Source organism: Pygoscelis adeliae, unplaced genomic scaffold, assembly GCF_000699105.1.
Source record: "Pygoscelis adeliae isolate BGI_AS28 unplaced genomic scaffold, ASM69910v1 Scaffold186, whole genome shotgun sequence".
Taxonomy (NCBI): Eukaryota; Metazoa; Chordata; class Aves; order Sphenisciformes; family Spheniscidae; genus Pygoscelis; species Pygoscelis adeliae.
The window spans coordinates 9,010,516-9,024,880 of NW_008825071.1; the positions used below are offsets into that span (position 1 = coordinate 9,010,516).

The 14,365-nt window shown below is 39.4% G+C and overlaps 1 protein-coding gene across 1 annotated transcript in view; it reads left to right on the forward strand.

The window, feature by feature from the left end:
• The first annotated feature begins 2,662 nt into the window (after window positions 1-2,662).
• CDKAL1 (CDK5 regulatory subunit associated protein 1-like 1) overlaps window positions 2,663-14,365 on the forward strand; it is a 436,847-nt gene continuing 425,144 nt past the window's right edge. The window contains exons 1-2 of the mRNA XM_009326510.1: window positions 2,663-2,829; window positions 5,586-5,698. Coding sequence (XP_009324785.1) covers window positions 2,663-2,829; window positions 5,586-5,698 — 280 coding nt within the window. The remainder of the gene's footprint in view (window positions 2,830-5,585; window positions 5,699-14,365) is intronic.

Sequence of the window (14,365 nt, forward strand, 5' to 3'; positions counted from 1 at the left end):
GGGGCCGAGCCCAGCCGGGCTCCGGGGGGGTCCGTGCTCCAGGCCCGGCTGCGCGCCAGGCTGCCGCTTGCCCGCGGGGATGGAACAAGCTTGCCCTGGGGCCCTGAGGTGAGCCAAGCTGGGCGGTGGGTCGGTCTCATATTAACGCTACAGTTTTCTTCTGCTCTCTGTAAGCCTGGGGATAAAAGCCCGGGGCTTTACCGGAGACACCTGTTGGTAAATAGAGGAAGGAGCAGTCCTCTTCCACCAGGATGGAAGTTTTCTCTGTGGAAAGAAGTACTCTTGCTCTGCGCAAGAAGATCAAGGAGGGGTAACTGAAATAGACTGGGACAAGGGAAGTTTTGTTTGTGTCAAGACATTAAAGACACCTTTATTGGGTTTTATGTATTAACATTCATTTTTTTAAAGAGAAATGTGAAGTTCTGTAGGTACAACTTGACAATATAAGAGGAATACATTAACTTTTAACTTTATTATTGCTTCATTTAGTCAATCTGTCAGAGTAGCTGCAGGCATCTATATTTATTTCTTTGCTTGTGAAGAAGAGATCTTGTGCATGCATATGGAACTAGTGCAGATATCAAGTAATCTGATCTAAAAAAACTTTACTGTGTTTGTAATTAAAAAAAAAAAAAGTTGTGAATGTCTTTACCTAAAATTTACTGTTAATTTCTTTCCCTTCTTTCATTCAAAATTTTAAACGCCTGATTGAAGACAGAAATCTGGAGGAGGTCTGAAAGAACTTAAATACATCAGACTTTGACCAAGAAGACTCAATAAAAGAAGGACAAAAAGATTAGTGCCTCTGCTCAGGGAAGGACAGGGAAAATGCAGCGACTGTTCCAGCTTGTCAGCCAGTCTTAGCGAGATCAAACTGAGCAAGAAACATATTTCTGCAAAGGGAGGACGAATGCTTGTTGGACAATAACATGGCCTTGTGGTTTTCTGTCTGGTAGTTCTACTTCTTCATGCCGTGTCTTTTTTCTTTTTTCCGCCAGGATTATTATCCAAGAGGATTTAGACCTTGCTAAAAAAAGGTATGAATTTTATTTTGGCTGTATTCTTTCTTTTGTGGGCCACTGACATAAAGTAAGTTTATTTGTTTTGCCAGCTGCTCCACTATATCAGATATTTTTCTGGAAGAGAGAAAAAACAACAAATCAAAACCCTTTTTTCCTTCCTTGTATTGAATTGATAACTTTACCTATTTGTACATACCGTTAGAGGTATAAAGTAGTGTAAGGGATGTCACCTCCACCCCAGTATTCTTTATTGCTAGACCTTTCACAGCTTTTTATTTTTGTTCATCCTTTGCTGCATTTTTTTATAGATCCTGGGATTTTTGATCTAGACGAATGCTAAATGCGTAAATATCTTTGTCAGGTGCATCCTCTTTGTGACATCCTTATATTCCTTTTTAAGTTAAATGCAGTTGTGTAATGGTTCAGGTTATATGAAGTTTTATTTTGAAGTATATTTTGCAAGATTGACTGAAGGACGCATACTGGGAAAATGCACAGGTGTTTAACTTCTTATATTCTTGAATAATTCAAATGCAACATCTGAAAGTATTTTGTCTGCCAGTAGCCCAAATTTTCTGTTCCTGAAATCTGGTTTTAAAGAAATTAAAGCCTTGTTTGTTTTGTTCTTCACTGTCAGTTAGGAAAGTGTTGTATTTTCCCTGTAAACTCTGTGAAATGCCTTTGTGTGATTTCCGTAGTAAACTGTTGAGCCATGTACAAACCAAGTTTCCAATGGTAAATCTGACTTTATTCTGATTAAGAATTACATGCAGCACAGTGTGAGGTGTGTAATTAATGCAGTAACTTTTTTTTATAGGCTCCTTTAGCAAATAACTTTTTCCTTTCCTGAAAACTGATCTGGATCTTGAGATCTGCTGGGAGATATAGATGCATATATATTTAATTTCTTGTGGAAAATATAATTAGATTTTAATGGTCGTCTAGTATATTATACAAGCCAGATGATAATCTAGCTATTTTATATTAGCTAGGTATAGTTGTTTAACATCTTGTACGTGAGGATAGGAATTTTTATTTTGCTGTCCTGATGAATGAAGTAATTCAAATGAAAGGCCTGTGGGATCAGGAATTCTAGGAATAGTTTGGTTTGTTTTCAAAAGGACTATGAAGACACATTGAAATACTGTGCACCTGTTTTCAGCACACAAATAAAAGAGCCAGAACAGCCTCTGAAGCAGGCACTTGAGTGCTGTATCTTCCATTATTCTCCTGTGATGTGAGTGGAAGCATATCTATCACATAACATGATCTCATTATTTCACTATGATGACTGACATGATTAAGAGCACTTGTATCTTGGATATGTCATGTCAGAAGAGCAGCAGGGTTTTTGAAATAGAAGATGACAAGGTACAGATTATTTAAAAAAAAAAAAAAAATTCTATATGGTTTGTGTCTTTCTCCCTACCTGTGTTTGAGATCTCAGGGGAAGAGGGCATCAGGAAATATTTCTGGGTAGTTGATTGTTTTTATGTGCTCAATATTGGTCATATGTATGCTATATTGCAAGTGTATGTAGAAATATATCTGACCTTGTGAGAACATATGCAGTAGATACGAGGCCTTGGTTTTGTATTCAAATGCTTGCTAATACCAGTCTTCTCTAATGCTTCTTGAAGATGCCTGCTGCCTGTGATTCAGTGCTTGAAGATATTGAAGATATTGTGTCAGCAGAAGATTTGAAACCACATGATCGGCAGTTTGTAAGAAAGAATGTTTTTCCGAAAGTGCGAAAACGCAATTCACAAAAAAATATTCAGACAGATGACGATCCCCCAAGTGACAGGTAAATTCTTCCATCAACCCTATCTTGTTGCTTTTCTCATATCTTGTGTGCACTGTCAGCTTCTAAAAATATGGTGGGAATTCTCATTATCTCAATGTAAAATCTGAATACAAGATAAAAATGAGTAAAATAGTGTTTATAAAATGTAGTGATAATGAATAATAAATTGTAAGCAAATTTCTTGTCCTAGACAAGCTTTCTGTAGAAATCAGTTCTGACTGAGATATCGATTAATGGAGTAATCAGACTGGAAAAAATGGTTTCTGTTACTTAAGCTTTTATGTGTAAAATATTTCTGAAAAATTGTCTGCTTCACCTTAATTACCTAAATAGAAGCTGAGCTCTTAAAAATGCAGTCCTGGAGTAGCCTTTTGACATCTGGAATGAGAAATATAAACAAAATTCTGAGAATCACAAAAGGGTTGAGGTTGGAAGGGACATCTGGAGGTCATCTTATCCAAACCCCCTGCTCAAGCAGGGCCACCTAGAACCAGTTGGCCAGGATGATGCCTAGATAGTTTTTGAGTATCTCTAGGGATGGAGACTCCACAACCTCCCTGGATAACCTGTGCCAGTCACCCTCACAGTGAAAAAGTTTCCTCATGTTCAGAGGGAACCTCCTGTGTTCCAGTTTGTGCCCGTAGCCTCTGATCCTGTCACTGGGCACCACTGAAAAGAGCCTGGCTCCGTCGTCTTTACACCCTCCCTTCAGGTATTTATACACATTGATAAGATCCCCCCACATGAGCCTTCTCTTCTCCAGGCTGAACAGCCCCAGCTCTCTCAGCCTTTCCTCTTGTGAGAGATGCTCCAGTCCCTTCATCATCTTTGTGGCCTTTTGTTGGACTGTCTCCAGTACATCCATATATCTCCTGTGGGTGCATCCCATCAGGGCCCAGGGACTTATGTATGTCCAGTTTGCTGAAGTATTCCCTGACCTGATCCTCTTCCACCAAGGGTATCTCTTCCTTGCTTCAGTCTTTCCACCTGGTTTCTAGAACCTGGGATTTCCAAAGGCTATACTTCTTGTACGTACATCCTGCAAGTGATACAGTGAAACTTCTTTTGAACATATTGTTTTATTTCAGTGGAAATAGTATGCAATAACTATGGAACGTGTCTTTGCATTTTTCCTTCTTGTGATTCCCGTAAGAACAGAATGAACTTTCTGCTGCAGTGGAATTGATTAAAGTATAGGTAAACTCAGTTATTGATTCTAGTTTCTACTGCAGTTCAGAGATCTGGATTTTGGTCCCCGCCCCACTGATTTCAAGCTGGTGGATAAAATTTCCCTGCATTATAAAGACAAAAATGAAGTATGTCTGGAATGCATAGGAAATTCAATTTTGGTTTTTTCACTAGTGTTCAATAGAGGTTTTATAAGCATAACAATGCACCTTTATGTGAAGCCCAATAGAAGTGCATTGACCCCATTCAGCCAGGAGTGTATATACAGCTGAACTGGTGGTCTGTAGATACTTCACACTAGCACTCCATACTTCTAAGTATTCAGGTAGTATATATTATCTAACAGGCTGTATTTTAGTGTTTTTGACCCAAGAAAGCACACTGAATGTATGTTGATAGTAGGAAGTCTAAATACATTGTACATGTGCAACGTGTTCCACATGTCTACTTAATGATCATGCATTTTCCATCAACCGATTTCTATTTCTAGCTAGGGGAAGTATCTTTACAAAAAGAAGGGGGGGGGGGGGGGGGAAAAAAAAAAAGGGGGGGGGGGGGGGGAGGAAAAAAAAGATGTGGGCAGGGCAAAGGATTGTTTTCCAGGATGTGTGTCATTATTGTACTGGCATCTTCAGCTCATTGGCACAGTTATCCCAGGAGTTTCAATGAGAGCTTCTTGCAGAATTTTTTGTTGGTTCTTGAGCCATTGTGTGCCAGCTCCATGGTGCAGATCTGCCATGCTGTGTCTGTAGAGAAAAGGGATAGAAGCTTTCAGATGTTAGCGTGGTTGGTGGCAGGCTTAAGTTAAGAATTTATGAAGATGGTTTCTATGGAGGGAACTACAATCAATGGGTGCCATAATATCAAAAGGTTGCAGTTTAGCTCTAACAGTTTGTTTGCTCACCCCTCCTTCCAGTAGGCTGGGGGAGAGAATTGGAAGAGCAAAAGTGAGAAAACTTGTGGGTTGAGATAAAGACAGTTTAAGTGAAGGAAAGAGCAGGGAATAAAACCCAAGTGATGCAAAAGCAGTCACTCACCGCCTCCCACAAGCAGACTGATGCCCAACCAGTCTCAGAACAATGGCTAGTTTGGAAAGACCAAACCCACAGTTTTTATTGCTGAGCATGATGTCATCTGGTATGAATTATCCTTTTGGTCAATTTGGGTCAGCTCTTCTGTCCGTGTTACCTCCCAACCTGTTGTCCATCTCCAGCCTGCTTGTGGTGGGGTGGAGCACAGTGGGAAACAGGAGGTTTTGGTGCTGTGCAAGCACTGTTCAGCAACAGCTATAACACAGGTGTGTTATCAACACTGTTTTAGTCACAAATATAAAACATAGCACCATGTGGGTTTCTGTGGAGAAAGTTAACTCCATGCCAGCCAGGCCTAATACCCATTACACTAAAATCACACATGATGTTCTTCCCTAGCTGTTTTGGAGCTGTTACTGTTTGTGTTGCTTATTTTATGTTTGGAGCATTACAATTAGTTGAGTTTGTTCAGTGGGCTTAAAGGGGAAGCTTGTTCATCTTTTAACTTGCCTTTTTCATTCATTTTTTACTTAACAGCATTATTCCTGGTGCTCAGAAAATCTGGATTCGCACATGGGGATGTTCTCACAATAATTCAGATGGTGAATATATGGCTGGACAGCTGGCTGCGTATGGATACAAAATTACAGGTAACAATATCAGACAAGTCGCATAATTCAGGTTTTTTGGGTGAATGTTCAGAGCTGTCAAGCTGTCATCAAATGTTTTTAGTCTTAATTACATTTTTTTTTAAATCCCCTTTGATCTCTTTCTGATTTGAAGGTGAGGAGGTAAAGTGTTTTCCTGGGATTAAGCAGAATGATTACTTCTGCTATGCTTTCTTTATACTGAAAGATGAGTGCTTTCAAAATAGTTAGGCCTTCCTGACAGGGCAGCCATCTAATAGGTGTCATGCAGTGCCTTTTGCGGGCTTTTTGCTTGCTAAACTTAATTGAAAAGTTTTTATAAGAGTGGAAGGGAAAGATTTTAATTCTTGGGCAGAATCTAGCTGGTTGTCTGATTATAATTGGTGAAGCCCAAGTAGGAGGGAGAGAGGAAGGAAGTGTGTTGTCACAGTGATGTTTGCCATTGGAGCAGAGTTGAACTACATGTGAATGATCCTTTGTTTTGGGAGGGATGATCAGTATGATGGAGGTGGGATGATATGGGATTGTATTTCGTACATTTGAAAAAGCTGAAAATGTTATTTCTGCTTTCCTTCGAATACTTTAAAATACTCCCTGTCATCTTGTTCCACCCCTCCTCACCCCCCAACCCTAAACAAAAAAACCTAAATTTGTGGTTGTGCTGGTGACATTTCGTCTCCTTAATGCAAAACTTGTTGAGAGAAAAGCTGTAGAAAGCTGAAAACATAGACTGATGCCATGTTTCAATGGAGAATTATCATCTGAATACTTTTGTGTAGCTTATGACTAGTCAAAATAAAAATTTAAATTTTACTCATTAATTCAAATTTTGGTCTGTCTTGCATTTAAACTTGTGTCCTGCTTGTACTGAAAGACGGCGAAGTTGTCTTTCGTGACACTTTGCTAGAAGTATTTTATTCCTGATTTCACAAAATGCTTGTTTCTTTTCTTGAATGTCTCATGATATTGTTAAACAATTACATCTCACTTCGCTTTTTTGCAGTTCATCTTTCTGTATTTATCTAAGTAGAAACTAGATGCTGAATTATTTTAGGGAACCCAGGTGATTCTTTAATTAGTAGTTCAACTCTGGAGTAGGTATGCTTTTTCCACAGAGCAGTGGAGTGCTGGTCCAAAAAGCCTTATTTGTGACAGCTGTTTGTATAAGACTACAAATGAGTTCTCAGTTTTGCCTTGTTATGGCTTTCTTAAATTTAACTTCTCTTTACCTTAATTGCTCTAATGCGTAGTGTTCCAGAAGCTACTTGTGGCTTGTCAAGGTTTGGATGGCTATCCTGTGCTTTTGGCATTTTATTGGGAGAAATGTGGGAAAGGTGGAGTACAGCGAAGGAAGGAACTACCTAAAATTTTTGATACATTCTCTGTTTAGAAAATTAAGCGTTCATAACTTTAGAATAGAAATAAGTCTACATCTAGAATCTGAAACTGAGAACTAAAAACGGAATAAAAGTTGCAGTAGCTGGGACAGGAATACCTACAGAGTAATTTTGGTAACTGTATATGAAATTGTCTGGTCATTATTAAATCGATGTCTAGATTTAGTTTATTTGTGTGTATGTATATACATATGTTAAATCAAACAAACAAAAAAACCTCCCAATGCTGAGGTGGTAGGCAGAAATCACCAGCGTGGTTTCTTCTTTGTGAAATTAGATAACTTTTTAAGCTGATATATTTAAGGACCTCTGGAAATTTCATTTTTGTTCAAGAGGACAAAAATATTGGCTACAAATTCTGGCTAAAGTAAATTTTAACAAATCCATCTGTTGAATGTTCTTTATAGGCTGTTAATGAAGCTGGAACTGAGTGCAAGTATTGCAAGTATGGTAGCTGTGTGTGAGAATATGAGGTGGTGAAGAGAGCAACTGCCTTTCTGCTCAATATAGTGATGCTTCTGGTGACAAGTGCGTATGAAAGTGCTCTACTACTGCTTGGATTACTGATAATGTCTCTCGGGGTTTCACACTGGGACTGATCTATTTAATGTGTTTAATGGACTTGGAAGACAGGATATAATGTACCTTCAGCAAGTTTGTAGACTGTGCCGAACTTGGGGGGGAAGTGGTTGATAGGCTGGAAACCAGTGCTGTGGTTCAGAGGCACCTTAACAGACTAGAAAAAGAGCTAGCGGAAACCATATGACATTTAGCAAAGGCAAATGCAAAATCGTAGGGTTGGCCTAACCCCAGCTAGTGGTAAAGGTGGGGGTGGGCAGACTGATTAGAAAGCAGCTTTGCAGAAAAAGATTTTGGGATTGAGGTAGACAAGAAGTTGAACATGAGTCAGCAATGTGCTCTTGCAGCAAAAAAGGCAAACTGCATCCTGGGCTGTGTTAGTAAGAGTGTAGCCAGCTGGTCTGGGAAAGTGGTCCTTCAGCTCTTTGTAGTGCTTGTGAGACAGCGTTTGGAGTGCTGTGTCCAGTGATCCAGCCTTGGCCCAGTTGTGGGCTTCCCAGGAAAAGAGAGTGTGATGTAGTGGAGGCCACCAAGATGGTTAGGGAGCACATGGTGTATGAGGAGAGACTGGGAAGATTGGGTTTCTTTAGCCTTAAGAAGAGAAGGCTCATGGAAGATCCTAGTTGCAGACAGCAATACCCAGTGGGAGGGTACAGAGAAAATGGAGTCACTTGCTTATCAAAGGTGTGCAGTGAGACAAAAGACAACAGAGTCTTGCTCTTGACAAAGTGGCAGTTAGGATTTTTGGCATCTGGTACATAACTTATTGCTCACGCTGTCCATCTTTCCGTAGAGGAAATGCCAATATAGAAAGTTTCCCAACATTTCTTGAGTATCTCTCATCAATCCTTTTTTAAGAAAGCACGTTGTTTTTTGTTTGGTGTTTTTTTTTTTGTAGTAAGCCATCTGGGATGTTCAGATAGAATGTCAAGAAGGTATTTAATCTCTTTTTGTCCTATACAGTGAAGTAGTTACTCAGTAAGTATTGCTTAACATAATTCACATTTCAAACATTTCTTGAAATTAAACTTAATATTGTTTACATTATGCAAAAAAAACCCCAAAAAAATGTTTTGCAAGAGCTGATTTCTGAATCGGTGCTTCTCTCTGCTGCTGGAATTTGTTAATGTAAAACATGTAAACTTGAGGAAAATATAGAAATATTCACTAAGGTGAAAGATTATCTGTTGTCACAGCATCCTTGACAGCTATTACTTAAATAAAAGTCCTTTCATTAGCCTGTTTCCTACGTGTTCCTAAGCTTTTGAGTCAACAACAGCTATTGAAGAGATGCTGGAATAAAGTTATGATTCTAGGAAAGTAAAACGTGACCTTTACTTGCAGTTCTTGCTCCATTATAAGGGAAATGGTCAAGCACTGTTTCTATTGTCTTCTATGTAATTGCAAGATTGAAAAAATGTGGAAGAAAAGCAGCATCAGACAGACTTTTATTGCTAACCAGAAGTTGTAACAATGCAACCTGCCTTGTAAGTTGACTTAGCTGAAACTGAACATTGATATAATGATGTCTTCTAATTATAGAAATAAATTTTTATGTCTTGTTGCAAAAATCTTATTGTAATTCTATTCCTTATCCCTGTTTTGATTCTACCCTGTTCTTCATTTGAACTCTGCTCAGGGGATGCAGAAGTCTTCCCCCCCCCGCTGTTTCTTGCCTTTCATCTGTTTCAAAAATGTTCTTTCTGTACAAGCACCCTTTGTTGCTTTCGGGAGTGGCTATATCCAAAGGTGAAAACTGAGGGCTGTGCTACAGTTTTTCACAGCAAAGACTGCCTCTGTCTGGGGAGAGAGGGCGCAATGTGAATCGGCAATATACAGATAATACAATAACAGCAATACTGATTAAAAATCAGGAACTGCATCAGCTTAAAAAAAGGCAAAGGGAAACCAGCAGAAGAGCTGAATCTATTTTTGTATCTGCTTTTACAATGCGAAGGTAGGCAGTATTCTGAACAAATCTTGCATACCATCCTGTGAGAACACAAAGCTCCTTTGTTAGTCTGAGCCACACAGAAATGTGTGGACCAGCTGGTATCAGCGTAGGGCTGTACCATGGTACTTGTTCATGTTCTGAAAACAGTGTAGCTGACGGTGGCTTTACTGGTTCTAAAACTGGTTTTGGTTTCTTGGCAGCATGACTTGCTGTATAGTTTAGATATGCCTGCAGACCTACTAGAGTGCTCCCTTTGAGATACACCCTGGAGGAAGAAACTCTCATGGTACAGAGACGTAATGCCTACTGTGAAAAAGAGGAAGTGGGCGAGCTGGGAGCGCTCAAATACTGTGAACCAGATGATTGTTTAGGAAGGGAATTCAGTATGTGTGCCACTTAACAGTACTTTCTCTCTGAAAAATGGAACTGAGCATGTATAGTCAGACATAAAAGGAATTGACTTCTGAAGCGGGTAGTCGTATTAGCATTTGTTGGCCTCTATAGGTTTCTGGCTCTGTGGAATGAATGGTTTTTGGCCCAGCCTTCTTGAATGCATATTGATGGATCAAGCAGTTAGGTATGCTTGTTATTTAGTAATAACTGTTACTGGCTTGAGGCTGTTCAGGTCCAAAGCATTCTGTCCTCAGTCATTGTAAAACATGCTGGGGGTGGGAAAGACGTTACTGATGACTTAAAAATACCAGAAGAATGAACAGTAACTTTTCCTTCTGTGAAGAGGAGGCAAAAACTGTTATTAACAAACATTCAGCAAAAGTAAACCAGTAACAGATTATCTGCACTACATTTTTATTTATTTATTTTAGAAATAAATGCTAGCATGGAATGTTTTTCCTCCTGTAGTATGGGATTCTAGAAGCAACAAGGGGTGGAATTGTTTTGTTGCTAATTCAGTGAGCTTGCCTTTCATTTAGCACATAAACTAGGTTATATTATAGAACCTCAGCTTTACTTGTGCTGTTTTAGAGTAGTCTTTGTTCAGACATCCTCTTTACTATCTCGCCCAATTTTTCTGCAAGTTCGTTGGATGGAAAGATGCTGTATTTTTCATGGGTTCCTTCCTGTAGTTCTTGGAGCTCACTCCATTACTGTGATTATCGTATTTATTGGTGAGACTTGCCAGTTTCTATCGACGCTTAATGTTTATAGTCCATGTTATATGTCTTACAACTCTGAAATTCACTGTGCAGAGAACTTATTTATTTCTCTAGAGCAAATCTCAACTAATATTTTGAAATACTGTTAAAGAAATTCTGTTTTTTATTGCCTCTTCTACTTGTTACTTTTCTGAATGCTTGTCAGTTTTGTTTACCAGTGGATACAGCTGAGGTATCCTTAAGACTGCTGAAACAGTAAATTTGAGTAGAAGAAGGAAAAAGACGAGGAAGAACAAATGCTCTGATCTACCTAAGACCTCATGTTCAAAAGAAGACAGATGTAAAAGGAAACATGCTTAGTCTGCTGTTGAAAAAGCAGATGAGGTGCTACAAACTAATACAGACTTCAGCGTTCAAAGCCATTGCCTAGTGTTCATCGTGTTGCCTAAGCCATGCTTCCGTAGACTTTGGCCATCCCCATACAGATACAGCAACGTGTGCTGCAGCATCCGTTTGATTCATCCAAGAGGAAAATAAACAAAATGACTGATTGTACAGGTATTGACTCTTGGTTCCTAAATTGCAATTCAGAATCTGGTGCTTTGTTTTAAGAATTGTTTTAAAAGTACTTTTCTACTGCACAATAAAATTTTAATAATTTTAGATTTTGATTTATTTTGTTGTCCTAAAGTAGAGATATCTTTAACAGGTTACTGTATTCTGTACATTTGTTAACATAAAATTAACTTTGCAGCCTGGGTAGTGGTTGACTAAAGTTTCTGCTGGTTTCTGGTGTATGCTTTTAGTTGCTCACAATCAGCAGTTGGTCTTTGCATTTTCCTCTCTACGCGCTGCTGGTAATGCTTCTCTGTTGCTTCGTAAGTATCATGCAAAACAAGCGGTAGTGATTACCACGTAATTTTGGGGTGCTATGAGCCATCCTCATTGTGAGATATTTTTAGTACTCTTTTTTAAGCTAAAAGACAAATCTTTATTAGCTGCTCATTAAGTGCTTGATATTTAGCCTTATCAATCAGAGAATTCAAGTTTAGTCTTTGCTTTTAGATTTGTACTTTTCAAGTGGTTGTGATTGCAGTGCCAATTTAGAAAAAAAGATACTTTACAACTTTTTTGGTTGGGGGGGGTGGTGTTAAATACACAATATAGCCCAAACTACTTTTCTGGTGATGAGAGCTGTTTCTGTTTTCTCTGACAACACTGCAGTCATGACACTGTCATTCTGTGAAGCAGCTGAGCGATGGAGAAAAGTGAACCGAGGCGTAAATCCTGTGGTGTTTTGTACCCTTGCTGAAGAATTCCCCTGTTGTGTAATTCGTAGAATCACAATCCTGTATGGTTTTTGCATTGCTTGATAACCTTACACACCTGCATAAGTGCTCCTGTGATGGATTTCTTTTTCAGATTCAAACTGATTGATAATCTGGACGTAAAAGCTTTTGGTTGTTGATACTGAGAAAGGCAGTAAAGTAACTTATTTCTGTACCTGTTGTTAAAGCGAGATAATTGTCTTAACAGTTCCAGTGATAAGGTCTTCTGCTTTCAGGAGGTCTAAGTTGCTGCTGCTTGTCACAGGTTTGCATTGTATTTTGGTTCTTGGTGCTCTGGCCTGAAAACCCTGCTCTGTCATGCATAGTTAGTATGTGAATGCTTGGGATGTGGGTGTGCTGGGGTTTTTTTATGTTTAGTCTCGTTCTTTCACTGCTGCTGAAATAATTGTTACAGTTGGACATATCAAGAACCATCTTCCAAGGAGATGTCATCCATTTAAAACCTGAAACTTTTGTGGTGAGATGGTTAAGAGGATGAGGAGAGAGGGTGAAATGGGACATAGAGGAAAAATGAAAGGTGATACTCATGGGATGGAACAGATGGGTTTGCATGAATGTAGATGATAAAGATTTCACAGTTCTTTGGGAGGAATACAGGTGTTCCCAGTGCAGCCTGAAGTGTCCTATAAGCCAATGAGTGGGATGGTGGGTCCGGATATTGTTGGGGTGCTTTCTTGCAGTGTAGAGTTAATACAACATCATGCTGTGACTCATCTGCAGCAGTGCATGTTCCCCAGGTCTCTGTAAACTAATGTATAATTGTGCCTTTGGCAGCTGTGTATGACGGTATTACTGCTCCTGTATTACCTGTAAAACTTCCTAGTGTGTGTGGCTAGAGTTCTGTTACTTATCACCTCTGACTTCTAGCACAGTGCAAGATACACAACCTCTTTGTGGTGAGTTTTTCCTACCTCAGCTTTCTCAGCATCAACTTCTAATTCCTGTTAGGCAGCTTTCTGTTAAGTGGAGTATCTAGCTTTGAGGATGTTGTCTCCGTTACGGGATAGAACTCCTCTAATTCTCAAACTGGGAAATTTTTCCCCTGTTTATGGGGGAACTAGAAAAAGCTAGTGTGTGTTTTCCTCTCGTAACTGCTTCCTATATCACTGCCATTAGAGCTTGATCTGACAAGTATGTACTGTTTTCTTTATCCCACTTAAAATCACCTCTTTTACAGTCCATCTAAATTAAATTGATTTCTTTTTTTTCTTTTAGTGTTTTTCTTTCACAGTCACAGAGCTGGCAACTGAAAGTTGGGAGCAGGCCTGAGAGGCTGAATAAATCCTACATGCACAGTATCTTCAGAGACACTTGTAGAGAGATTACATAGGTAAATTTAAGCATGCATACATGTTTAGGTTTAATTCTAGTGGCAAAGCGATTGACTGCATGCTCTAGTGGTTGTGCAATAGGGTTTAGTTCTGGCAATGCTGAACTTCATATAATCCAGAAGAATGAGTTTGAAAAAGATTGAACCATGAAAGGTAAATTTCAACTTCATTTCAACCTCGTATCTGGAATGTGTTCCTGTAGTAGATGGTTAAGCAATCAGTAAATGAAGCACAAATAGCAGTGATGAAGTGAGTTCAACATAGACACACAGGTGATGTAGAGCTTTGTAGGGTGCTCTACTGAGACATCAGTTTCACGTGGTTCTTTGCACTACAAGTAATAATTTATAGAAGATTTATAAAAAGATAGTGGGAGAACAGACCAGATTTTTATAACCTGAAGAGATTTTTGACCATGTACTCTCAGAGGTAGGAGCAAGATCGTGTTTTAATTGGAGCATTTATAGGAGCACCTGAAAAAAGACTTGCTTGTTACCTGAGGTGACTGGGGAATAGTGGAGGAGGGTTAATGTTTACTGCAGGCTCTTGCTATAGTTTGGCTACAGTTTCATTTGCTAGGAAATCATAGAATCATTAAGGTTAGAAAAGACCTCTAAGATCACTGAGTCCAACCGTCAACCCAACACCACCATGCCCACTAAACCATGTCCCTAAGTGCCCAATCTACCCGTCTTTTAAATACTTCCAGGGATAAGGACTCAACCACTTCCCTGGGCAGCCTGCTCCAATGTTTAACCACTCTTTCAGTAAAGACATTTTTCCTCATGTCCAATCGAAACCTCCCCTGGCACAACTTGAGGCCATTTCCTCTCAGTCCTATTGCCAGTTACTTGGGAGAAGAGACTGACACCCACCTCGCTACAGCCTCCTTTCAGGTAGCTGTAGAGAGCGATGAGGTCTCCCCTCAGCCTCCTGTTCTCCAGG